The sequence below is a fragment of the Nyctereutes procyonoides genome, unplaced genomic scaffold (assembly GCF_905146905.1).
Source record: "Nyctereutes procyonoides isolate TBG_1078 unplaced genomic scaffold, NYPRO_anot_genome, whole genome shotgun sequence".
In the NCBI taxonomy this organism is placed as follows: Eukaryota; Metazoa; Chordata; class Mammalia; order Carnivora; family Canidae; genus Nyctereutes; species Nyctereutes procyonoides.
In genome coordinates, this window is record NW_026575044.1 from 37184876 (window position 1) to 37209094 (window position 24219).

Here is a 24219-nt window from a genome sequence, read left to right on the forward strand (position 1 = left end):
ATAAGACACGTGGTCTGAGAAGGCTGGTCACTGTCACCACAAGGCAGAGGGAGGCTGTTTAGTTTGGGGGTTTTCAGTTTGCAGGACGCCTTGGTACCTGTTAATTTGGACATGTTGCTGCCTTTCAGATGTATAATTTTACTAGCTTTGCCATGGTTTTGAATGAAGTAGACAAGGACATGGAGAGCGTGATTCCTAAGACAGACTGCCGGTTGCGGCCTGACATCAGAGCCATGGAGAATGGAGAGATAGGTAACGAGCGTCCGAGGGTGTCATGGTGGAGAGTCATTTTAGCAAGGGAAGGAGGGGACTTTGTGATTGCATCTTGTGGTACAAGCATTTGTAGTCTGAAAGATTCTTTTAATTTAAAATTCAATTTAACTTCAGCTTTCATTTAAAATTTGGAAATCTGAGTAAGACTTAAGTAGCTCCGATTCATTATTTCAGTGGTCCTCCCTGACAGTTTAATATACTACATCTGGCCAGAGGCATATCTTAAATGTCAGAGAGGAATTTGAGAAAAGAATAGCATCATTATCAACTTGAACTGCATACTAAAAAAAAAAAAAAAAGAAAGGAACTGTATACTAATTATTTCAGTGTAGGTTCCAGAACTTAAACACTACTCTGTGAGCCTCAAAGAAGAGCATGGCTTTGGTTAGTTATAACAGTTTTTAGCTGATGTTAAGTTTCTTCTAATTTCGTGGTTCTCAAAAAGGAAGCAGTTTTTACCCCAGCGGTCCATGTGGCAGCATCTGGAGCATTTGTCATGCGTGGAGCACTGCTACTGGCCTCTAGTGGCCAGAGGCCAGGATGCTGCCAGAGGCCCTACTGTGCACAGGGCACTGGTGCAACGCACGGGAACCCCAAGGTCAAGAGTCCCTGTCTGAGCACTTAGTGCTCTCTTTGAATGATCAGTGAGACTATGCACCAGGATTTTGGAAAAATGTTTGAATTTCTGATGAATCTCAAGGAGCTCTGTGAGGTCTCACCAAGGACTAAGACAAGTTTCACATTTATTCAGTTTTTCCACTCAATTTTTCATTGAAACTCTTTAACATAATTTTTTTGACCTTAAGAATAAGCAGGTCCTTTCGGTAAATGCAGAGCTTGTTAAGGGTTAGACTGTAGAAGGAAATGACTGGGTCTGGAGCACCAGCTCTGCCTCTTACTACTTTGGGTATGTGTTAAATTTTAATGTTTGTCTTCTGATAAAATGGAGAGAGCATGCGGATGCATGTGGATGATGCGTTTCTAACATTACTGTGCCCGGCAGTCTCTCCCTGTAGAATAACTGGTTTCCATCGATATTTGTACCTTAGATCAAGCTAGTGAAGAAAAAAAACGACTTGAGGAAAAACAAAGAGCAGCCCGCAAAAACAGATCCAAGTCGGAGGAGGACTGGAAGACGAGGTGCGTGCGTGCTGCTGGGCGGGGCGGCAGGGCGCTCAGGCTTCCCCAGGCCTGAAAGAAAAGCTGTTGCCCCCAGCTATTCAAGCTGAGAGACTTGCATGTGTGACCAAGGAAAAGGGGCTGTTTGGAGATTAGGGTTAAAATACTCCCACACCATTATTGCAGGTAAGTGGTTTGAGGAAACTGTCTACCTACCATGACTGGCAAAGTCCTGTCCTTTTCTTACCATAAGAAGGAAAGTAAAATCCAAAATGACAGATATGGGCTCGAAAGTAGGTTCAGAGCCATTGCTTATAGTGTATGTGAGTAAATCCACAGGGCCATTTGCTAATACGTGCATCATGTATCTAGGATATCTGGACAGTGCCTTTACTCTTCCAAACAAGGACGGATTTGACACGTAACAGAAATGGGATTTGTATAAAGTAACATCTTAAATTCCATTCAGAAATAGAAAGTGGGCCATAAAATTGATATGTCTTGAAAGTTTTCAGAGTCAGGAGTTTCACAGTGACTTTCTTGAGTAATAGAATCACTTGTTAACAGGAATAGAAAAAACATTTTCTGCATTTATATCACTTAATAGAAATCCTTGTCCCATAATTCAAAGTCATTAAATAAATTGTAGAGCCGATATGGGCGTACTTTTGCAAGCATTTCAGCAGATGTTATTTGGCAGCCCTTTTCCATCTTAGAAAAAGATAATGATTAGAACTAGGCAGGACTGTGGCCAGGCCTCACGTTCTCCCACCCTGTACGCACCCTGGCTCCCTACAGCTCCATGGAATACCATTTGAAAGTGGTCTAGAAAACCCTTCATTAGAAGACACGTTGATGGAGTTCGTTTCAGGGACTTGCTCAAGGACACACAACTGGAGCCTCCACCTTCATCAGTCCTTCAGGCAAAGTTCTCTCTCTCCCTCTGCAAACCTTTTTAAAAGATTCGATTCATTTATATCATTATTTCTAGTCTCTTTTGCAGAAAACCCCAGTTTTGTACTCTGCTTCTGATTATTAACTCCTTGGTTTTTCTGGTCACATTGTCAGGTGTACAATGTAAGTGCAAAGTCCACTAAGAATTTTTACTGTCCAAGTCTTAGCATTCAGAGAGCTTTGGGCAGCTCTGCAGTAGCCTGAAAATCATATCAGGCACTGCGCTGTGAGCTACAGCTTCAGGCTTTTCTTCCACGGCTCTCTCTTAGCATCAGTAGTGCTTATGGGTGAATGGATGTGTCCTTAAAATGATCCTCCTGACCCTTTGTCAACAGAATGTGTGCTCTGAGCTCTTCTTCAGTGGACAGAAGAGTGCACATTCACTGACTTGATTCTTAGGACTGATGATGGGTTTGAACGGCATTGTTCAGCTGGAGGTGGGGCAGGGCGGCTTGTAGAGGAACAATTTCTGCTAGCTAGAGAAATCAAACCCAGAAACTTGTAAAATCTCTCCCCAGTCCCTCCACACTCAAAGCTGGCATTCCTGCTCACGTTTCACTCGAAGAGAGTCTAGGCTCCAGAACTTTTCAGGCTATAAACTATGGTTCCTGCTTATGAGAATGCCTGCTTGCAATCCTGATCTACTTTCCTCGAGGAACCCTAGAGGAATCCTCACTACGATGTGAGATGCGGGGAAGGAGTGGACGGGCTGATGAGGGGGACAGGATTGAAGGGAGGTGGGTGAGGCAAGGAGGTGAAAATGTTGGCGGCGTTGTCTCCCCGACGGTCCAAGCGGCGTGCAGAATTCATACTTGATAGAATGCTGTTTTCCTGATACCCACAGACTCCATAGACTCAAAAATATTGAGTAAAAGGTGATAGCAAAGAAATCTTAACCCTCCTCTGTCCTCTTACCCATGCTTGTCTCAAATGTTTGAGTTTAGAAAGACAAATCAACTAGACTTTTTATGTGGGGAGGGATGTGATGAGAGTAGCAGGTTTCCAGACCTGCGAACTGGCAGTTGAAGGAAACTCTAATCCTGTGCATCAGACCATTGACTCAGAGGTGCTCATCTCTGGTACCGTGTTTGGACTCTGTCCATGAGCATGCGGCCTGCAAGAGCGAGCCTGCAGGTGCAGACGTGGTTTCTAGAGAACTTTGCTTGCCCACGGAACATGGTCTGAGTTAGTTTTCATTACCTCGATTTTGATTTGCCTGCTTTTCTGAAGTGCTTGACTTTGCTAACCCTAACTGCAAAAGTGCTTTTACTGATTGGACTTTGGAGACCAAAAGGAGTGTAACTATGTATTTCATATTATTAGAATTTTCTGACTTCGATCAAATAATGGTTTTTTTAATATATTTCCAGTCTGGTTAACCTTGATCATTTAAAGTAGACTTAACTTTTCTAATTAGGAAAAAGTCCCAAAAGCTAAATAGAGACTTTAGATATTAACATTCTAGAAAATGTGGTCTAATGGGCATTTACTGTGTAATCCTTCAAGGAATCTGCCTGATGTGAAGCATTTTTTTTCTCCTCAGGTGTTTTGTGCTGCTGTAGGGATAATAGCATTTGGGACTTAACCCAACATATCTAACCTCATTTTAAAAGTTAAAAACAATGTTATAAGCATTTTATTTGGAAAGAATGGCAAAGACCTGTGAAACTTTCACAAATGTTACTTTGAAAATATGCACATTTAATTGCGAGCCATTATCTGAAGGAATCTGCGACTGTGGGAACTGGGTGGATTTTTAAAGGACAAGGCAGTGAAGAAGGCAGCTCTCTGCAGGATTAAAGACGGACCCGGATGTTAACAGCTAGTACAGCCTAAGAAGCCATATTAGCGTGGGGAAGACGGAGACCCAGGAAGATTAGGAGTAATTTCAGTGGATTAGGTGGAGCATAGTATATTTGAAAAATCATGGGTTTTAATCGTGAGCTTTAAAGTCAAGTTTAGGATTGCTGTTATTTACTAGCTTGAGCAAATTATGTAACTTCTCTGACATTCCACTCCTGCTTTGAGTTTAAGGGGTATTTAGGTATATTGTAAAAGTTTGCTTCCTTATCCTAATTCCTTGCCAAAAACAAACAAAGACCCCTTCTGCTGGAAAATAAGGAATGGGGCTGGAAGATGATTTATCCGTCCGTCCCCGTCCCCCCCCCCCCCCGAAGATCCTACTTCTATTGAGTACAATTACCAAATGCTGTGGAAAAATCCATAAGCCTTTTGTGTGGTGTCATTACATCTTCCGGAATATTCTGCATAGGTGCTCTCTAGAAACCGTAGGACTTCTTTACAAGTCTCTTTGGAAATCCCCGTCTCAAGAGTGAAACAATTGCTGTGGTGGCTAATGAAGTCACAGGAACTCTGTGCCTTCAGTTCCCTCATCGGTCTTGTTCTTTCTCTCTCAACAGGTGGTTCCACCAAGGCCCCAACCCCTACAATGGAGCACAGGACTGGCTCTACTCGGGCAGCTACTGGGACAGAAACTATTTCAATCTGCCTGACATTTATTAAACTGCAGATGGGTCAGGGTGTTTGGCTAATCTACAAATAAGTCTTAAAAAATAAGTCTTAAACCTATGTTTTTAAAGTTTTTTCTTGGTTTCTACTCATCTTTTAGAAAAGAAAAAACCTGCTCATGAGATAACTTGCATTTCACCCAACGAAAGTAGGGCATAAGGTGATATACTGGTGATGAAAGTCAGGGAAAAAAATGGGTAATTTCACTATCCAAATAGACTTACTGATTTGGAATTCTATTTTATAAAGGTGAGAGAAACTGTGTAGAGAATATGCTTTCTATGGTTGCTGTTGCCATATTTACTGAAGGTTTATACCCAACTGTTAACTTTAGCTTTATGGAATTCTATAGTAATCCCAAATCAAGTTATTTTGAATATTTTTATGCCGTCATGCTTGAATGTTTTAGATGTAACTTTGAAAATGTTTAGAACTCTTCTATACAATGTTTATGTGCTCAAATGCAGAGAAGGTTATGTCATTTTGTAAAGACTGCGTTAAAAAGATGGCTTTTCTTCACACTAACCCCTTCAATTACTCCATTACCCTTTCCCACCTCCAAAAAGAAGAATTATCTGAACAGTCCAGTGTTCCTGATTTCAAAATTCTAAAGAATTAAACTGGAAAAAGGTATTTCTTTTAGTGCTCTAAATTTACTTTTACAATTTTCTGTAATCAAGGTCCTTAGAATTAAAAGGTGTTTGAACGTTGGTATAAAATCTAGCAATTCACAAAAATACCCTAGAAATAGATTCTAATCACCATCATTACATAATGACAAACCTTTTTTAAATGCTTCGACTTTGTGGCAAATGCCACCGGAGACATTAAGTTGCACTCATGTATTATAAGTACCAAACTATATAAAAGGAGGTCTTGTGCATTTCAAGTTTGCAAGGCACCTGTGTACTTAAAATATGTATGGAGACCTACTGTACAGTAGCTTTGCCCCTTTAATTGGGGTACATTAGTCTTAACGATATTTACCCACCCAACCCCAGACTGAGATCTTGCTCCAAGGGGCTTTAGGTAGCTGCCAGTAAATTATTTTAATTGCTGTCTTGAAGTTAACAAGTGTTATAATGAAATAATCTACCTGATGCTAAATAAAGGCTTTAGAATGTTCCTCAAAAGTGTGATTTCTTAAACTTCCAAATCTACTAATGTTGGCAGTCACTATGATCCTCAGTTACCGAGTATCCTTGCGAAGAAGTCCTTGTGCTGCTGCCATCTGCGGGGCCACAGAGCCACCCGGGCAGCTGGCACTTGGCGAGTGTTCCTGGGTCAGTGCGGCATTCTCGAGGGGTGCTCCGGCATCTGCCTGGGGGAAGTGCAAACCCAGAGTCGCCAGGCAGAAATACCCGCCTGGAAGCCGAGTCAATTGCTAGAAAGTGGGAGTTTTTCTCCTGCAGCACCTGCAGAGTTGGAAAAGGCTACATGAGTCTGAAAAGATTGAAGGCCGCCTGTGTAATCGGTTAGATTTCCTAAGTTAGAAAATAAGAGCACAAGGTTTTATGCTTGCATGAAGTTTATTGACAAAGTACGTTCGGGTGGCAGACTCCACCTTGAACGTTGGCTCAGACGGTGGTGGTTTCAGCATCTGTTAGGAATGTAAATAGTGAATTGTTTAATCACGAGACTGAACGTGTAAAACGAGGGGAACGTGTAAAATGAGGGGCAGATCAGAAATGCGAGGTCTACCCTCCCGTTACTAAATGCTCATCAATTTAGCTGCACCTTTGCATGAAATACCCCAGCATTTCACGCTGGAAACAGCCATTTTGACAATTCCACCTCCTGGCAAGTAGGAGGGGCACAGACCCGACACTGGATAACTGAGTTACCTCCTCAGCTACCGTCACTGTGGTGCTTGAGCCTGCCCGTGGAGGAAATCTAGCTTTGGCCATCAGATGTTCAGCTTGACATTTGCATTATACCTGCTTAACTCCTTTTCCTGCTTCCTCTGGTGACCTCCTCCTGCCTTCCAGGGCAGTCCTTCTTCTGGCTTCCTGCTGTGCTTTCCACCCCCAGTGTATCTCCTGAGGCTACATACGGTCCCCTCTTTGCTGCACCCACACATCCTCCTGGGTGCTGTTCCCAGCTCCTCCCCACCCATCTCATCTTGGCCTCCCTGCTGTGGCTCAGTAGTCCTACTCTGTGGGCTCCCTGTGGGGCTGGGTCCTTCCTGGGACTCAGGGGTCAGTTGACCTCTGGGCCTGAACACCCTCTAAAGGAGGGCCTGTGTCAGCATCTTGTTTTCCTCACTGCCCACACACGGGATAGGGCCTGAAGTACTGGGTGGGTAATTTGTGAGAGAAAATGGTCTGATCCAGTTAATCCCAGTTGTGGGTGTTTTCAACCTGCCCATCCTATAGTAACTCCTCCCTCTCAAGAGGAAACAGATGCTACGTGATGGGGGGGGGCACTCCCCCACATCTCTAACCTCTCACCTTTCTCTCCACTTGGCCCCAGTACTCACGTCTGGCTTCTGCTCCTAGCCACCCCTTAACATGCCAGTCAACTTATAAAGTTCCTACAGAAGGTCTGTCTTTCTTATAAAGCCATCCCTTTTTAGCACCTTCCCGGGGGGCTAGGTGAAGAACCAGGTATTCAAAGGTGATTGAGTGGATGGATTCATGTCTCAGGCACCAAGTCCTTGGTGTGAGTCGTCCTGGTGCAGTACACCTGCTGTGCATTTCTTAGTAATTGGGGGTAATGAACTTGGAGAGGATAACCACATCAAATTTGAGTATACCCTATCTCCTTGCACATCTCCGTTCAATTTCTGTAAATACCTCTATCTCCCAGTCAACAAATCAAACTACTAGTGTGTTAAGGCCCACATGTTATGGTAGGAAAATTTACCTACCAGTTTTAAGTTTCTGCTCTGCGAACATGGGCAGTAGTCACGGTTATTTCTCCAGCAATACCGTAACTTCCAAAGGGAGTACATTTGTCACCAGATCCTGAACCTTTTTTGGCTACATCTTCTACTGGGAATGCAACAGAAAGAAAAACTGGGCTTTGTGGCCTGGGGACATCTTGTCCACTTGTAGGAGGACTACCATTCTGGGGGTTTGGGCTATGTTTCTGGAATTTCTGATCTGCAGGAACAGCAATGGGTACTTGTATTGCAGCGTATCTCTTCAAGGCATCTGACTGAGAAACAACAGCATGTCCAGGAAGAGGTTTCCAATCCTGGGCTTCCTGAACATTCGAGCCTACTAAAATAAAAGGTGGGGCACTGGTCTTCTTGCTGTCATCCATCATCACGTAAGTTGGAGAAGTAACTTTTGGTGGCTGCTGCAGAAACTGTGGATCCTTAGGATTAGATAAATAGAGGGTTGCTTGGGGGAAAGGCCCAGGTGCAGGTGGCGGTGATGGGCGACTCTGTTGTTTCATATCAGTTAGACAATAAAGGGTCCACATGTTAGAGTATGGTGGTGGTTGTCCTGCTTCGCTTGCTGCTATGGCTATAAAAAAACAAAACAAAATTTGCAGGCATTAAAGGTCGGTCTCTGTATCAGGCACTATGCACAGAAATGTCTTTGTAAGTTTTCTTTACATATAAACAAATGGCTGTGGTAGTAACATGTGCCATAAAGCATGCTAGAGAGAGGGCTAAATCCTGTTTGGTAATGTGAAAGAAGTGAGGCTGTCTACTGCTGGAAAGCGAGAACAGTGTCGTGCTAGCAGGTGGCAGGGGCACTGGAGTTGTGGCTGAAGCAGCAGTGTCATCCGAAGCTGCCGGTCCCAGGGGCGCCCACATGCAGGACGTGGAGGATCCACAGTTGGGGCTTTACCAAAAGATCCAATTGAAGTGTGTGTGAAGCCACTGAAAAAGTGTTAATACATCTGCACGGTGACTTTTCCTTTACTAGAGAAGTCTGTACAGGGCATCCTTTTTGGTCACATCTGTCCGTTATCTCTGGCCCTTCACAGGCCCCATAATCTCATGTTAATTTGTCACCACACACAGAACATCGCATACTCCAGGACTCAGAACCCCAGAGAGCATCCCCTTTAGGAAAAACTTGAAATCATAGGTCGTGGGTGGCAGTACAAGGCTGGTTGGTCCCCAAGGGGTTAAGAAAAAAGAGGCCTAGTGTGCCATCCTTCTACATAACACCAAGGAAGCTATGATGGCAAGTCTGACCTGCCTAATGAAGGCTGTCTTGGAGCACCGAGTCCCAGAAGATGGGATGGAGGAGAAGCTGCACTTGGCTCAAATTGAGCTGAGTTCACCTTTTGAACGCTGGGCCAAGTATCCCTGGTGCAGCTTTTCTTCCCCAGAAAAGAACAGAACACTATGCACATGATTAATGGGAAGTTTTCAGTAGCTTCAGATACCATCAATTGAGCCTTCCACAAGCCAGTTAGAAAACAGAACAAGCCAAACCATCTATTTGAAATCTCCACGTAGTGCTTTAGAAAAAAGGCGAGGCGCTGAGGAGCCAGAACTCGGGATGCCACTGCCACTTCGCCACAAGTGTCGTGCCCGTCCCGCACACTAGCTCCCAACGCTGCCCTAGGCCTTTTCAGTTGTGCAGAACCCCATCACACTGCCAGGCAGAATTTGATCCCAAAACACCTGCTCTGGTAACACTTGACCATTCTGGCTCTGGGAAGAGTCCAAGTTGAGAGTGTTTCTGCAAAAGGAATGGGGGAGGTTGGCTCCATCTAGCCCTCAAGAGGCAGGGGCAGGGGCAGGGGGGCAGATCAGACTCCTTAATTAGATGGAGGGAGAGATCAGGCCAGGTCTATGTCATGGGCAAGCCCTGGCAATACCAGCAGCCCGGCCAGCAGTGGAGACTAGTCCCCTCGGCCGCTCTGGTGCCTGGCTGGCCTTCCTGCTGCTGCCATGCCAATGCTCACCCATGTGACAGAAGTGCAGCCAACCCGTCCAGTCCACCCAGCTATGAAGCTGCCCCCTCAGCCGCAGGAGCTCTCCCCCAGGCCAGGAGCCAGGGCCCTGACCAGCTCCCCACACCCAGTTGCAGAGCTCTCCAGCTGCAATGCGAAAGCAGGGGCGACACACCACCATGTCTCTGCGGATGGCGTTGTGTGGTTGGATTTTACACTCACAAGTGACTGATTTCAAACCAACACCCCCCGACTGGCGTTCACAGCGGAATATTCGGATCACAGATTTTGCGCCTGACAGCAGGCGCTTAAGGTTTTTTCACTCCAGGTGGTATGTCCGAAAGTGATAGGTGACCCAGCTTTGAAGCCAGGCTTTGGTGCTGTCGCTTTAAAATCACTCCTCTCCTAAAAGTAAAATCTCAACTACAACAAAGCCTTTAAATAGGTTTGCCATTTTAAAAACTATTGTGAATTAAGCCTTTTGACCAACTTGTAGAGAGCCTTGAACCTCAGTGGTTACCTGAAATATAGAGGTCACCTGAAAATGGAATTTGTTATTTTGTAAACATTTTCTTACCAGGATTTTCTTACCTGGCTTCATCAAACCTTGTTCAAGTGCTGCTTCCAGTTCTGGTTCGAGCTCAGGTTCAGTAAGACCTTCTGGAACAGGAGTGGGGCTACCACCAGCTGCCCTTACAGATGCAGCTGAGAGCACTGCTGTAGCAGCTTCCCCAGAGAGCACGAGTTTGACCTCCATCTCCTGGGCTGCAGAGCTTCCCTGGGACTCCTCCTGCCCCGAGTTGCCAGGAACTAGGGCAGTGAACTCCACTTCAAGATGCAGCGGTTTTTCAGAGCCGACTGCTTTGGTGGAGCCCCCTGCATCCAGGAATTGTGCAGGCTGACCTTTCAAAGAGGTGTCAGAGAACAGAACTGATGCTTCTGCCTCCATATGTACTGAGGAATAGTGTGATTCCACCTCCAACTGTGCAAGACTTACGGAACCTATGGTTTTTTCAGACATGCCTGTGTCGCGTGCTACAGGTATGGGACTATCTGGTGGCTCATTTTCTTTAAGGGAAGCAACGTGATCAGTAAAAGGGATAACTATGTGTTCTGGTATTTGCTCGACATAAGTAACTTCTTCAGTCACAGGCTCATTGTTATAGATGGATGAAACGTGAACGAATGATGTGACCTCAATATCAGCCTGCAAAGGGACCTCGGGAGCTTGATCGTAAGCAGGAGGGTCTTGTTCATCCTGCAAGGGGAAGGAGGAAGCTGTTGTTGGTTCAGCTTCATCGTCTTTAGGTTTAGGACCCAAATCTACATGGACAGATGTTTGGCTCAGAACCTGCAGGGCTACAGCCTCTGCGGAATACACAGTGGGAATGGCCACCTTGGCATCTTCGGCAGCCTCTGAGCTCAGCACCTCCTCAGAAAAAACAGGCATACTTGTTGCCACATCCACCATTAAAATGTCAGACTGATCAGAATGAATAGATGAAACATTACCTAACATCTGAGCAGCAAACTGAGCTGGGTCAGCTGGCACATAAGCAAACTCTTGTGAGACAGCTGCTGGAGATGGTGAGGAGGGTGGGGTCACAGCCTTAGGGGTAGATGGTTTCGGGCTGCCACCGCAGGCTGCTTCGGGGGTCTCCTCGGGCTCCAGGAGCACCTCTGCGTGAACTGATGGGAACTGAGTGGTTTTGTTCATAAACAGTGGTCCAGCTATATTGTCCTCCTCTGTGTCCGTAGATTTCTCCATCCGTGTAGGTTCTTGGGAAACTACAGATGTTTCTACCTGTTCTTCCATACATTCTGGTTTCTTCTCTTGTGTCGTTCCTTCTGACCACTTCTCTACTAAAAGAGCCAGATGGGTTAATAAGCATATATCCCTCCCACCACCACCACCACCACATTTTAGAGCTGTAATAGGCTGCACATTCAGATGTCAATATGTATACAAGAGAGTTTTGCTTAATTTCCCAATACCTGATTGTGTGGGTAATGAAACTTCCCTGTCTTTATCCACTTGGAAGACACCCCAGTTCATCTCCTCAGAAATCAGTGACTCAGTGACAAAACGAGTAATCAGATACCCTTTGGCTGGTCAGCGGCTTCAGGGGAAAGACCATACTAACTCCGCCCAGAACTAAGGAAGCTGAAAACCTCCATGGGAAAAGCTTCTCATCTAAACTTCTCCACAAACCCAAGGGTTTGCGGGTGGGAAGACTTCAAAACTGAGCAATAAGTGATCTAATCTTCAGCTAACAGAACAGCTTATTAATGAAACACATGCTGTCATGTTAATAAAAGCAGTCCTCAACTTAAGAAAACTGGTATATAAAATTTAACAATGAATGGGAAAACTTGGGGGCCTAGAGGATATTTTGACATTAGGAGACATCGTATAGTCTAACCTAAAACTGGTAGCACTTGCTGGTGAGGTGTGATCACACAGCAGCCAACGTCATACTGACCCAGACAAGAGTGGCAGGAAGAGAATTCCGGATCTCTAAGTGGACTCAGCAAATCCTCAAGCATGAGGACCTTCCCATGGCCTGGGAGGTCGAGACAGCTGATGACCTAGAAGGACTCCGAGGGTGGAGAAACTGCTCTGAAATCCTTGTCTCCACTCAGCACCTGCTTGGTCCACTCAGCACCACGCCCGTCTGACCACCTCAGGCCTTCCTCGGCACACGCTCTCACAGCTGCTTGCTCTCCTGAGGATTTTCTCTTGGGAAGCATTTCCCCAATAAAATTAAATTGGCAGAAAAGCAGAAAGTAGGTGTGTTTCAGCTCTGTCCTTACTCCTCGCATACTGTCTTTATTCCTTGGCTGTGACTTTCCTGGGGTCTCACTGCAGCACCAGGACTTCACAAGCCTCTTCATGTCCGCTGGGCCTAAACCCCCTGCCCCCGACAGCACCCCACTTCTGAAATCCCCACTCGGCTTCTCCGCTAAGCCTCAAGCCATCCTCCATACACAAGCAGCACAGGAGTTGGCCAGCAACCCAAAGGAAACGGCTTTGCAGACTTTGGGGAGATCCTTCTCTGCAAACACTCCCCTCGCTGATACTTTGGTGCCCAAATCCCAGCCAGATTAGTAGCCCTGAACTCTGCTTCTCCATTTTTTTCTTCCCAGACACACTTCTACTCTGCTTGGCCTCCCTTTCCCTGTGTAAGAATTTGAAAAATGCTGCTAGGGTGAAGATAGGGGCTCACTTTCTGTGAATTCCTTCTCCCAAGGACCCAGGCACTGGACTTTGTTTTATATAATTGCTCTAGCTTTTATGATGGTTGATGAGAGGAGGCTAAGTGTGATTTCAGCCCCTCCATCATAGCTGAGAGTGAACTCGCTCTTCCTCCACTGACTTTAACCTAGCACAGCATCTGGCAATGGGTATGAATTTAAAGATTTGTTGAATGAAATAATGAACTGGACTTTACAGATAGGTAGAATTTGAAAGGTGCATAGGAGCTCCTGGAGAGGGAAGTAGCATAAACCAAAAACCAGATGATGACAAGTTATCAGTCTGGTATACAATGAGAGACAGGATTGCAAAGGTAGAGTAGCTGCAAATTGCAGAAAGCTTTGTTCACACGGCAGGGCCTTAGAGAGGGATCAAAAATTTAGGTGCTATGACAGACTTGTCAGAATGCATTACTTTATTTGCATTAAAACGCTTGTTTCCAAATGGCAAAATTTATTTGATCATGCCCAAGCATCAGATTTCTCTTAAGTAAAACTGTAATGATGTCACCTACTTATAAAGTCACTTTAGTTGACAAAATACATTGTGAGTACCTAGGACAAAACAGGTATACATATGTCTCATTTTGTTGTACTTAATTTCAATTTGCAAATACTACCGTTTTACAAACTGAAGGTTTGTGGCAGCTCTATGTCAAGCAAGACTGACTGGCTGGTCCCCTAGCTCTCTCCCTCCCCTGTGTCTTCTAGTAGAGGCATCACTCCTATTACGGGGCCCTGGGTGTTAGGCCCTGACTTTGTTGTATTTATTGAAGTATTTCCACTTTGTAAAAAATGTGGCCTGTTATTTCCTGGGAGATCCCCTTCCTAATTTGGTCCTCTTTAGCATCTGAGGCCTAGCTGCCAATCTTTATTTAGTCCTAGTGTGTAGTGTGTAGCCCTATTCCCTGGGCTATGACAATATTGAAATTAGGCCAAACAATAACCCTACAATGGCCTTTAGAAGTGTTCAAGTGAAAGGAAGAGCCGCATATCTCTCATTTTAAATCAAAAGCTTGAAATGATTAAGCTTAATGAGGAAGGTATGTGAAAACTTAGGCCAGAAGCTAGGCATCATATGCCAACCAGTTAGACAAGTTGTGAACACAAAGAAAAAGTTCTTGAAGGAAATTGAAAGTACTAACCCAGTGAACACACAAATGCTAAGCAAAATAGCCTTGTTGCTGACATGGATAAGGTTTGAGTGGTCTGGATAGAAGATCAAACCAGTCATAATATTCCCTTAAGCCAAGCCCAGAGCAAGGCCGTGACTCTTCAATTCCATGAAAGCTGAGAGAGGTGAGGAAGCTGCAGGAGAAAGGTCTGAAGCTGTAAGCAGAGGGTGGGTCATGAGGTTTAAGGAGAGAAGCCGTCTCCATGACATCAAAGTACAAGGCAGAGCAGCAAGTGCTGACAGAGAAGCTGCAGCAAGTGATCCAGAAGATCTGAGATTAATAAAGGTGACTACACTAAACAGATTTTCAATGCAGACAAAACATTCTTATATTAGATGATATCATCTAGGACTTTCACAGCTACAGAGGAGATGTCAATGCCTGGCTTCAAAGCTCCAGAGGACAGGCTGGCCCTCTTGTTAGGGGCTAATGCAGCTGGTGACTGTAGGTTAAAGCCAATGCTCATTAGGATTCTGAAAATCCTAGGGCTCTTGAAAATTATGTTAAATCTACTTAGCCTGTGCTCTACAAATGGAACAACAAAACCTGGATGACATCATGTCTGTTTATACCATGGTTTACTGAATAGTTTAAACCCACTGTTGAGACCTTCAGTGGAACTTCTCCAGATGAATGGACCATAGTTGTGTTACTGGCTTTTTGCCTGTAGCTCATTTTATTTTGACCTTCTGTGCCCCTGATTTAAAGAGGTCTGTGTACTGTACCCACTTCCCAGACATCCTTATATCTGCTACTTTCTCTGGAATTGTATTTTCCAATAAATGACATTTGAGAAAAACAAAACTATTCATTTTCAAGATCGATCAATATTTAGAGTAAAACACCTGCTTTAGGGACACCTGGGTGGTGCCTGCCTTCGGCCCAGGGCGTGATGCTGGAGACCCGGGATCGAGTCCCATGTCAGGCTCCCTGCCTGGAGCCTGCTTCTCTCTCTCTGCCTGTGTCTCTGCCTCTTTCTCTGTATCTCTCATAAATAAATAAAATCTTAAAAAAAAAAAAAGATTCCTTTCAAAATACTACTGCTCATTGACAATGCACCTGGTCAACCCAAGAGCTCTGATGGAGATGTACAACGAGAGGTACAATCATATGCTAATACATCAATACTAGTCTATGGATCAAGAAGTAATTTCAAGTCTCATTATTTAAGAAACACATTTTGTAAGGCTAGAGTTGTAAAAAGATAAGGATTCCTCCGATGGATCTGGGTAAAGTCAGTGGAAATTCTGGAAAGGATTTACCACTCCAGATTCCACTAAAAACATTTGTGATTCATGGGAAGAGGTCAAGTGATCAACATTAACAGGCATCTGGAAGAAGTTGATTCCAGCCCTCACAGATGACTTGGAGGGGTTCCAGACTTCAGTGGAGGAAGTCCCTGAAGATGTGGTGGAAACAGCAAAAGAACGAGAATTAGGAGAGGAGCCTGAGGATGTGGCTGAACTGCTGCAAGCTCATGATAAAACCTGAACAGATGGGGAGTTCCTCTAATGGATGAGCAAGGAAAGTCCTCTCTTGAGATGGAATCTACAATCCTGGTGAAGATGCTGTGAAGATTGTTGAAATGACAACAAAGGATTTACAGTATTCTATAAACTTAGTTGATCGAGCAGCAGCAGGGGCTGAAAAGATGGACTCTAATTTTGAAAGAAGTTCTGTGGGCAAAATGCTATCACCCAGCATTCATGCTACAGAGAAATCATTCATGAAAGGAAGTATCAAGATCATTCATGAAAGGAAGTATCATTCGGTGCAGCAAGCATCACTGATGTCTTCTTTCAAGAAACTGCCACAGATGCAGCCACCACCCTGACTGGTCAGCAGCCACCAATATCAAAGCATGTCTCTGGAAGCTCAGATGGTAGTTAGCATTTTTAGAAATAAGTATTTTCTAAAATTAAGGTATGTAAACTGGTTTTTGACATAATGCTATTGCACACTTAGTAAACCACAGTGTAGTATAAACATAACTTTATATTCACTGGGAAACCAAAAGAATTCACTTAACTCATTTTATTGCAATATTTGCTTTATTGTGGTGGTCTGGACCTGAACCCCACTATCTCCAAGGTATGCTTGTACTTGATAATTCCATTCCTTTCTTTTCCTACCTGTGACATAGTAAGTGGCAGAACTTAGATAATTTTTTTTACCCTAAAATATCACCCAAGTTTCTAAAATCCCAATTAATGATTCTGTTCTATGAAGAAACTCTCTTCAGAGGACTGAAAAATGGGGGTGCTTTCACTGATTCATATGGTAAGATGTTTCATCAAATTGCAGAAAAACAAGAGGATCCAAGGAAGTTTCACCAGCACGAGCTGCTTTGGAAATGGGCACGTGCAGGCCAGTGGGTCAGATGCCACAGTGGAGGCCTGGACAGAGCCAGGAACCAACCTAAAGATCCCAGGCTCTGGAAAATGGGGGAAGCAGTGACAGAATAGAGAAGTAAGGAAAGTTTGCTCTCATGTCTGGTTCTTTTCCTCCTTCCTCTCCCATCATGAATTTACATGAATTTTTAAAGGCACAGGGAGATGGGTAAATACTACTGGTCCTATAAAGAAGCCCACCAAAAATGGGCTTCCTTCCAAGAAAAATCCAGGATAAAGTGTTAAAACAAATGATATGTGCAGGAATATAATGTGGACATAAAACAAAGGTCTTTCAGGCTCACATCTGATAACTGGGAGATGAGTGGGGATTAATGCAGCAGGAATGGGAGTGAACCTTTGCCTCACATTATTACCAAGAGCTAATACCTGCTGCTGCCTTAAGGTTGACCTTACCTCATGCTGAAGAGACTGAAAGACCAGAATAAGGGTCAGTTGACATATTCCTCAAAGAAAGGTCCATGTTCCCATACTGCAAATTACAGGAAGCCTAGGACAGCCACATTCCTTGGGACCAACAGAGCACGTAGGGTATTACAGACACCATCATCCATACTTAACACTGGGATCCAATTAAAGGAAGTGTTTTTAGAGGAAAGAGAAGATGCCACTTGTTCTACCCACTTTTTTATTGTACAGAACTGGACAACCATGCAGCCAAATTTACTCAGCACTCCCACAGGAATCGCAGTTGAGGAACTGAACCAGTCAGAAGGTAGGAGGATGTCACTCGGGAGAAAATGCCCTACCAAATGGAAACTTTATGCTGTATATCCCTCGATAGTCCCTCTGCAGCCCAGACTTATGCCTTCCTGGATATAGATGGACTTGAGTAGTCTCTATGACAGGACCTAAGTTAATGAACACTGTCATTAAGAAACCAGTTGGTATGACAATAAAAAGAAAGACAAATGAGCCAAACTGGTATAAGACAGTAACAATGAACTCTATTTTCGGGTCATCTAGTCATACCTTCATGTTACTTACCCATTTCCCCCGTAAATTAGAAAACAAGGCAATGTTCACTTCTACTCTACTACCAAAGACCAATCTATGTCTACAGCCATACTGTGAACTGACTTTTAGGATTAACTGCATGTTATGTAAATTGCCTTGGTATTTGCAGTTACCGGAAGAGAAAAACATTTATCTCCTTCTCTTTACCTCTGCCAAAAGTAGACCTGTTCCATTAGTTCAGTCTGTTAATTAAACTAATCTGCATTAATTTAGTCCACTTGTAAGCTGAATGGTGGGTAAGTTCCTCAGTAAACAAATTAGCCTCAAAAGCTACCAGTTAGTTACCTCCCACCATTAAGATTCACCAACTTTACCACCATTCTCAAACACAGGAATCCTACTCAATCCCAGGCCTCTCAAACATAGCTCCTGGAATAGAGGGCATGAGTACAAAGCCCATAATAACCTTGACTTCTTGGGAAACCAGCCTAATAGGGAAAAGGAGAGTGGTCAGTGTTCTAAGAGCACCTGTCTGTATATCCTGCTAGTGGTAAGCAAATCCCAGACCTGTGTCCCAGGGTAAGCTGAAAATGCCATCAGGGCCCTGCAGGGAAGCAGCCAGACTAGAGAGCAAAACATTCCTGACCTACAGCGATTCACTCTCCTGCTCCTTCAAATGCTGACTCTTGCTAGTTTTAGTCTTGTTTGGTTTTGGGTAGGTCTTTCACCATAGATCCAAATCCTCAATTCTTACATTTTCCTAGATTCTACTCCTGGCTTCTCCCTAGCTGGATTATGTTATATATTGGCATCACCAAACTGTCAGAGTGTAAAAGTGGCTCAAACTGGTATGCCTGTGTGGCTCAGTGGTTGAACACCTGCCCCTGCCTAGCTCAGGGCGTGATCCCAAGGTCCCGGAATCGAGTCCCACATCGGGCTCGCTGCATGGAGCCTGCTTCTCTTGTCTCTGCCAGTCTCTCTCTCTCTCAATAATAAATAAAATCTTAAAAAAAAAAAAAGTGGTTCAAATTCACTGATCCTACCTTTTCTTTTCCTACAGTCATTCCAAAATATTGGCCAACCAATGCAACAAAAATTATTTCATTATTTCCCTCACTGTCACAAGTCTCCATTTTCTCCATAAAATTCTGCCAGTTTCTTCTTACCATTCTTCTAGATGTGTTTGCCTGTCCTTGGGATGACCAATTTATCCCACTTTGCTTTGGTGATCTTCTTGAACAGTCACCATGTAAACTTTGCCTTTCTCTTTCTCCCTTTTTTCATTGCTCCTCTACCAATGCAGTTTCATGCTCTCATGTTCACATAGGCATTTACACATATACCCATAAAACACAACTTTTCTGAGCAGATGGACGGCCCTTGGTGATAGAGATGGACTGGAGAAGACCACTTTCCAGGAAAAACGTATCTCTTAACTACCTAGAAACTCTTGGAACAGAAAATATGGTCACTAACACCTAACTGATCTCTTGCCCTCCAACTGGACTGCAGTTAACCTATCACAGGGAGGGAAAAAGGAAAAAGGATGCGTCTTTGCTTAATAAAAAAAAATCTTCCGAGTATTTATGCAAGTTTCCTGAATAGTGTATCTCATTATAGTTTGAGTCTTTATTACAACAATATCCAATTTTCTTCACAGTGTACTTTCTTAAAGACAGGAATACTGGAAAGGGTGTGAGGCATAGTTTATACACACTGTTAGAGGTCTCATTGGACCCATTGGACCAGATGGTTTGCAGAAGATGAGTTTTTCCTATTTTTGTCTTTTAGAGATTTAAAATCCTCCAAACTGTCAGTCTCCAGATTTAAAAAAAAAAAAAGGGATCAAAAAACTAATCACATCAGTATGATCAAAGTATGAGCATCATTCTTAAGCTTGGACGTATGGTAATAATGATGCAATTTTTAACTAGAACGTATGGTAATAATGATGCAATAATTTATAACTAGAACGTATGGTAATAATGATGCAATAATTTATAACTAGTATCACTGAATTGTTACCACTTGTGGTACTTACCTTTAATCTGATGAAATTGTTTAACAAGATCTTTTATATCCAGAGAAGTATTCCCTGAGGGAATAAATACAGGAAATTAGATACATAAAATGCCCAATTTAAAATGCCTTCCTTTTCAAAGCAACAAATATATAATCTAAAGGAATAACAAACCTTCTCTAAATACAATAAGTTCTTTAAAATAAACTGCTGCGAACTGGGTGATGTTTGGTGGATTAATTTTAAGAATGGCTCTGCTGACTCCCTCGAGCAGAGTCTTGAGGCCATAAGGTACGACAAGTCTGGGCTTTGAAGAAATCATTTTGGCAGGATGTCTGTAATCTCAACTATAATGAAGAAAAACAAGGTCTTATAAATAGTATGTTTTTTATTAAAATGTTTATTAATTAACTATAGTTTCTAAGAATAAACCTCTTATTGAAATTATTAACTTGTGTTCTAATCTCTAGGCATTTATTGTAGCAAAAAATGGGCTAATTCTTAACAGTAGTTAACATACACACACACACACACACACACTACCAATAACTTATTATGTGCAGATGAGCAATATGGTACTATTAAAGAAACCCATGGGAAAAGCCCTGCCAAGAATTCTAGGATAATATTAAAAACAAAGATGGAAAAACCAACCAAACAAAACTTGTTCCTGTAAAATTCAGTAAATATTTCATACAGAAGTTCAAGAAAAATAAATCAAGCTCATGTGTCTGTGTCTAAACAACATCCTTCCAAACTACCTGGGCACCGGCTTTTCTGTGCCTTCATCAAACAGAATAGAATAATAAGGTTTCTATAAGAAAATGTCTTTTTTCCTTGTTTTTCTAACTCTATCCCTGGACACACTGCTCATCTTTCAGTATATTACTTTTAGCTCTAAATGTAATTTTGCTTTAACATTAATCAGAGTAAGTTACTTGTGGTCACACCATCCACTGCCATATGTCCATCTTTCTCTTCTCATATCCTCCTTTAACCTCTACCTTAGTTTTCCCCTCCCCCCCCCAAACTCCTGCCTTTCTGAATTTTAAGTGGTACCAAAGGTATTGCATAGTCTAACCTGTAATGCTCAAGAGCTGGAGAGGTTGCCATCCCAAACTGTGTGTGTGTATTGTTCCATTGCAGAAAATGGTTTAAGGTTTATAAATACATGTAAAGAACAAAATTATTTACGGAAATGAGTTTAGCGGTAAGGAAAAAAGTATGGTAGAAAAAATACAGGTTAGTGTAGGACAAGCCATAGGTCCTACACTTGATAGAGATGGGCTGTCAGGGATCCCTGGGTGGCGCAGCGGTTTAGCGCCTGCCTTTGGCCCAGGGCGCGATCCTGGAGACCCGGGATCGGATCCCACGTCAGGCTCCTGGTGCATGGAGCCTGCTTCTCCCTCTGCCTGTGTCTCTGCCTCTCTCTCTCTCACTGTGTGCCTATCATAAATAAATAAAAAAAAAAATTAAAAAAAAAAAAAAAAAAAAAAAAAAAAAAGAGATGGGCTGTCAAATCAACTCCTGAGCTACCGTGCAGCCATCAGAAGATACGAAAACAGCCGGCTAAATGATTCGGGTTTCCTGAGAGAAAAAAACAAATCAGTTGCCTGGAAGAATCACAGGTATTCTGAACACTGAGACCCAGGAGAAATTTCTCCAATGAATTTTCATAAAGGGGAGGATAGTGCGATATAATGAATCATGTCAACATCCCTACAGTAGAGAGAGTAATGAGTTTCACGGGGCTAAGCTGCGCAGCTGAGTTACAGCAATTATTCAAGGAGCCAACCTCTAATAAAAAGTCGTGTGTTAGCAAAATGCTGAATGCCTAAAAGTACCCTTCGTCTTCCCCAAGCTCAAGGAAGAAGTAAATACTGGCCAAAGCAAACCCTCTGAGCACATTAAGAGTATTGAATCCTTTAACGAAAGCCTACTTTTAGGGACGCCTGGGAGGCTCGACGGTTTAGTGCCTGCCTCTGGCCCCGGGGTGTGATCCTGGAGACCTGGGATTGAGTCCCGCATTGGGCTCCCTGCATGGAGCCTGCCTCTCTCTCTCTCTCTCTCACGAACAAATAAAACCTTTATTTAAAAAAGAAAACCTACTTTTAGAGAAGTCAACAGGACCTTTACTGTATTAAATCTTAAAAAAATTTTTTTCACATGTTCTTTGTATAAAATTTGTATTAAACTTAAATATCTTCAAAAAAAACAAAAACAAAAACAAAAAAAAACAAAAAACTCCTGGCCTAGGTCTGGCAGGCCAACATGCTAAAAGCCAAGGGCCATAGGCAGGAAGTGTAATGTATGTGTGACCCGTATATGTAAACTATTTGTGTGTATCGTTTTTCCCAGTGCACAGTCCGCCCTCCAGCGCGGGCAGGTAAGTCTGTTTGGAGAAGCGGCTTCCTAGCAGCCAAGACGGAGCTACCAACACTCCCTGGGTGGAGGCAGTTAGCGGTCGACGCTCCCAGCCGCGGGGAGAACGGCCGTCCCGCGATCCTAGTGGTTGTCGCCCTCCGCGCCCCGCCCCCGCCCCCGCCCCCGCCCGGCTCTGGGCGGGGCCGGCGGACCTCGGCCCCGAGCCAAGAACGGTCCTGAGCAGGTGGAGAAACGCCGGGACGCCCAGCAGGGCTACACCGACTCCCACAACACGCTGACGGCTGCTTTCCCACGACAGCCTAATTCTTCCCACGTCCCTCCTTTAAAGAGTCTCTGTCAAAAACCAGCTTCAGGACCCGGGCCCCCGCGCTGAGCCGCGAACTTCCGTTTCACCCGCTCCCCTCAGGGCGCCTAACGCCCGAGCGGGACCACGGGGCTGCAGGCCCGGGGCGCGCGGGGGGGAAGGGGGCTTCCGGGCCACTGGCTCCCTCAGGACCTACGCGGCCGGCCGGGGTCTGCGTCGGTTCGCCCTTGGCTTTGCTGGGTGGAGAGGGCAGCGAAGCAGGGTGACAGCGGGCGCCCCGGCTCCGCGTCCACTAGCCCAAGAGGCGCAGGGGGCCGGCCTCCCACCCCGGGCCCTCCGCCTTCCCCAGCACTGGAGGAACCGTCCGCCGAGCCCGACGCGCGAGGCGCCCCGAGGGGCCGCAGGCCGTACGGGGCCTCTTCGCCAGACGCGCCCCACCTTCTCCTTTCCGGCTACGCTCCCAAGAGCTTCCTCGTTGCCCCCTTGCCGGCGGCTCCTGGAGGAGCCCGCGCTCCCAGCGGGCCTTTATAGCCCCGCGGACGTCAGGGCGTGCGTCACGAAGCCCCTCCCCCCGCGGAGGGCTCGGGCGGCCACGGCGGGGGGCGGGGCGGGGCCTCGGCGCCCCCAGCCAATGGGGAGCCGGGCTGGACAAAGGCGGGGAACTTCGTGGGCCGGACCGGCGCGCCCCGCCTTTTCTGGGAGAATAGAAACGGGCGAAGGGGACCGCGGCGTTTCCAAACGGCCAGCAGTCGGCCCAGACGAGGAAGACCTCGCTTTTGCTCGCTCAGCGTAAAAAAATAAGAGCTACGGTAGAAGGGAAGACGGAGATTCCTGGCAGTTCTTGTCGGCAGCGCCTCACCTCTTCACCCGGCTCCCCACCCCACAACGGGGTTACTCTCTTCAGTCGTCTTTTCCAAGAATAACTTGTCACGGGATACACAACACACGCGAGTGTAAGGAGGACGAAACATTTCATGCAACATGGCACTTTCTTCCCCCTTTGGGAAGGTCCCCTGCGGAAAGAGAATTCGGCACGAGCCCCGAAGCTTCCAGGGCCCGTTGGTAACCCGGGTCTCGCAAGACCTCGGGCACAGCGTCCCCCCCAAGCCGCCGCGGCCGCAGCAGGTGGCCTTTCAGACCGGCCCTGCGCGCTTGCCCAGTTGAGCTCACAGGTCTGGGCTGCGCGTTCACCCAGCACCGTAATCCTATGACGAGCGAGCGCATTCCAAACAGGCTTCCCTGAAATCCATTTTCAAATATTTAAGAAGCAAGAACCACTGGAACTCAACCGTCAAATAACATCTTCAGGGCACCTATCTGAGAAAAACACTTTTTTTAAAAAAAGCCCTCAGAAAACAGGCTTGCAGAGCTCTTAAAAGTTAAGACGCTCTCTCATGAATAAGTAAAATCTTAAAAAAAAAAAAAAAGTTAAGACGCAATGTTGAGGCCCTGGTCTACATCTATGCTGCACAGAACACTTTGTACGGATATTCATTCATCCATACACTAATGACTGAGTGTCCCTTATGTGGCAGACAGGCTCCCTCTTCTCATGAGGATTAGATTTTAAAGGAGAAATGCTAATTTTTTTACTTTGAACGTGATGCTAGGTCTTTTTTTTTTTTTTCCTTCATCACTACCCCCAGCCCTACTTTGGTAGATACAAGTGAAATGAAGCAGTCATGATTTCTGATAAGTCTGGTTCATTATACATTTAACACTCAAAGAAACTGACCTACTAAAAACCCCAAGTATAAACCCCATTTATAGTGTCTTTGGGAATTAAAGACATTTATGCTTGTAGAGCAGAACCTTGACAGGCCATCTTGGACACACAGGTGTTAGGTGTTGTGCAGAACATCTGCAACTCAGGTCAAGCCCTCACTCCACATTTCTTCAATAACTGTTTTGTCCAACTTCCTCTGAAATGCAAACTGTTAGTGAAAACATTTAACCCAAAACTTTCAAACCACC

The 24219-nt window shown here is 44.7% G+C and overlaps 2 protein-coding genes across 12 annotated transcripts in view; one reads left to right on the top strand and one right to left on the bottom strand.

Moving 5' to 3' along the window:
• The window catches only part of OSBPL1A (oxysterol binding protein like 1A), a 223488-nt gene extending 217488 nt beyond the window's left edge, over window positions 1-6000 (top strand). For all 7 annotated transcript variants that reach the window (XM_055324315.1, XM_055324316.1, XM_055324317.1 and 4 more), the window contains 3 exons: window positions 129-252; window positions 1323-1413; window positions 4767-6000. In XM_055324315.1, the coding sequence (XP_055180290.1) occupies window positions 129-252; window positions 1323-1413; window positions 4767-4869 (318 nt within the window). In that variant the 3' untranslated portion in view covers window positions 4870-6000. The remainder of the gene's footprint in view (window positions 1-128; window positions 253-1322; window positions 1414-4766) is intronic.
• A 387-nt stretch (window positions 6001-6387) lies between these two features.
• CABYR (calcium binding tyrosine phosphorylation regulated) lies at window positions 6388-22731 on the bottom strand. 5 transcript variants are annotated; one of them, XM_055324324.1, is made up of 5 exons: window positions 22684-22731; window positions 19731-19903; window positions 19578-19631; window positions 10330-11601; window positions 6388-8348 (listed from the first exon to the last, which is right to left on the bottom strand). In XM_055324324.1, the coding sequence occupies exons 2-5, from the start codon at window positions 19876-19878 to the stop codon at window positions 7750-7752; spliced, it is 2073 nt and encodes a 690-aa protein (XP_055180299.1). In that variant the 5' UTR covers window positions 19879-19903; window positions 22684-22731; the 3' UTR covers window positions 6388-7749. The 5 variants fall into 5 exon arrangements, with proteins under 5 accessions (XP_055180299.1, XP_055180298.1, XP_055180301.1 ...); XM_055324323.1 differs by lacking the exon at window positions 22684-22731 and having other exon boundaries at window positions 6388-6475; window positions 7745-8348; window positions 19731-20072; XM_055324326.1 differs by lacking the exon at window positions 19731-19903 and having other exon boundaries at window positions 22684-22725.
• Between the last annotated feature and the right edge of the window lie 1488 nt (window positions 22732-24219).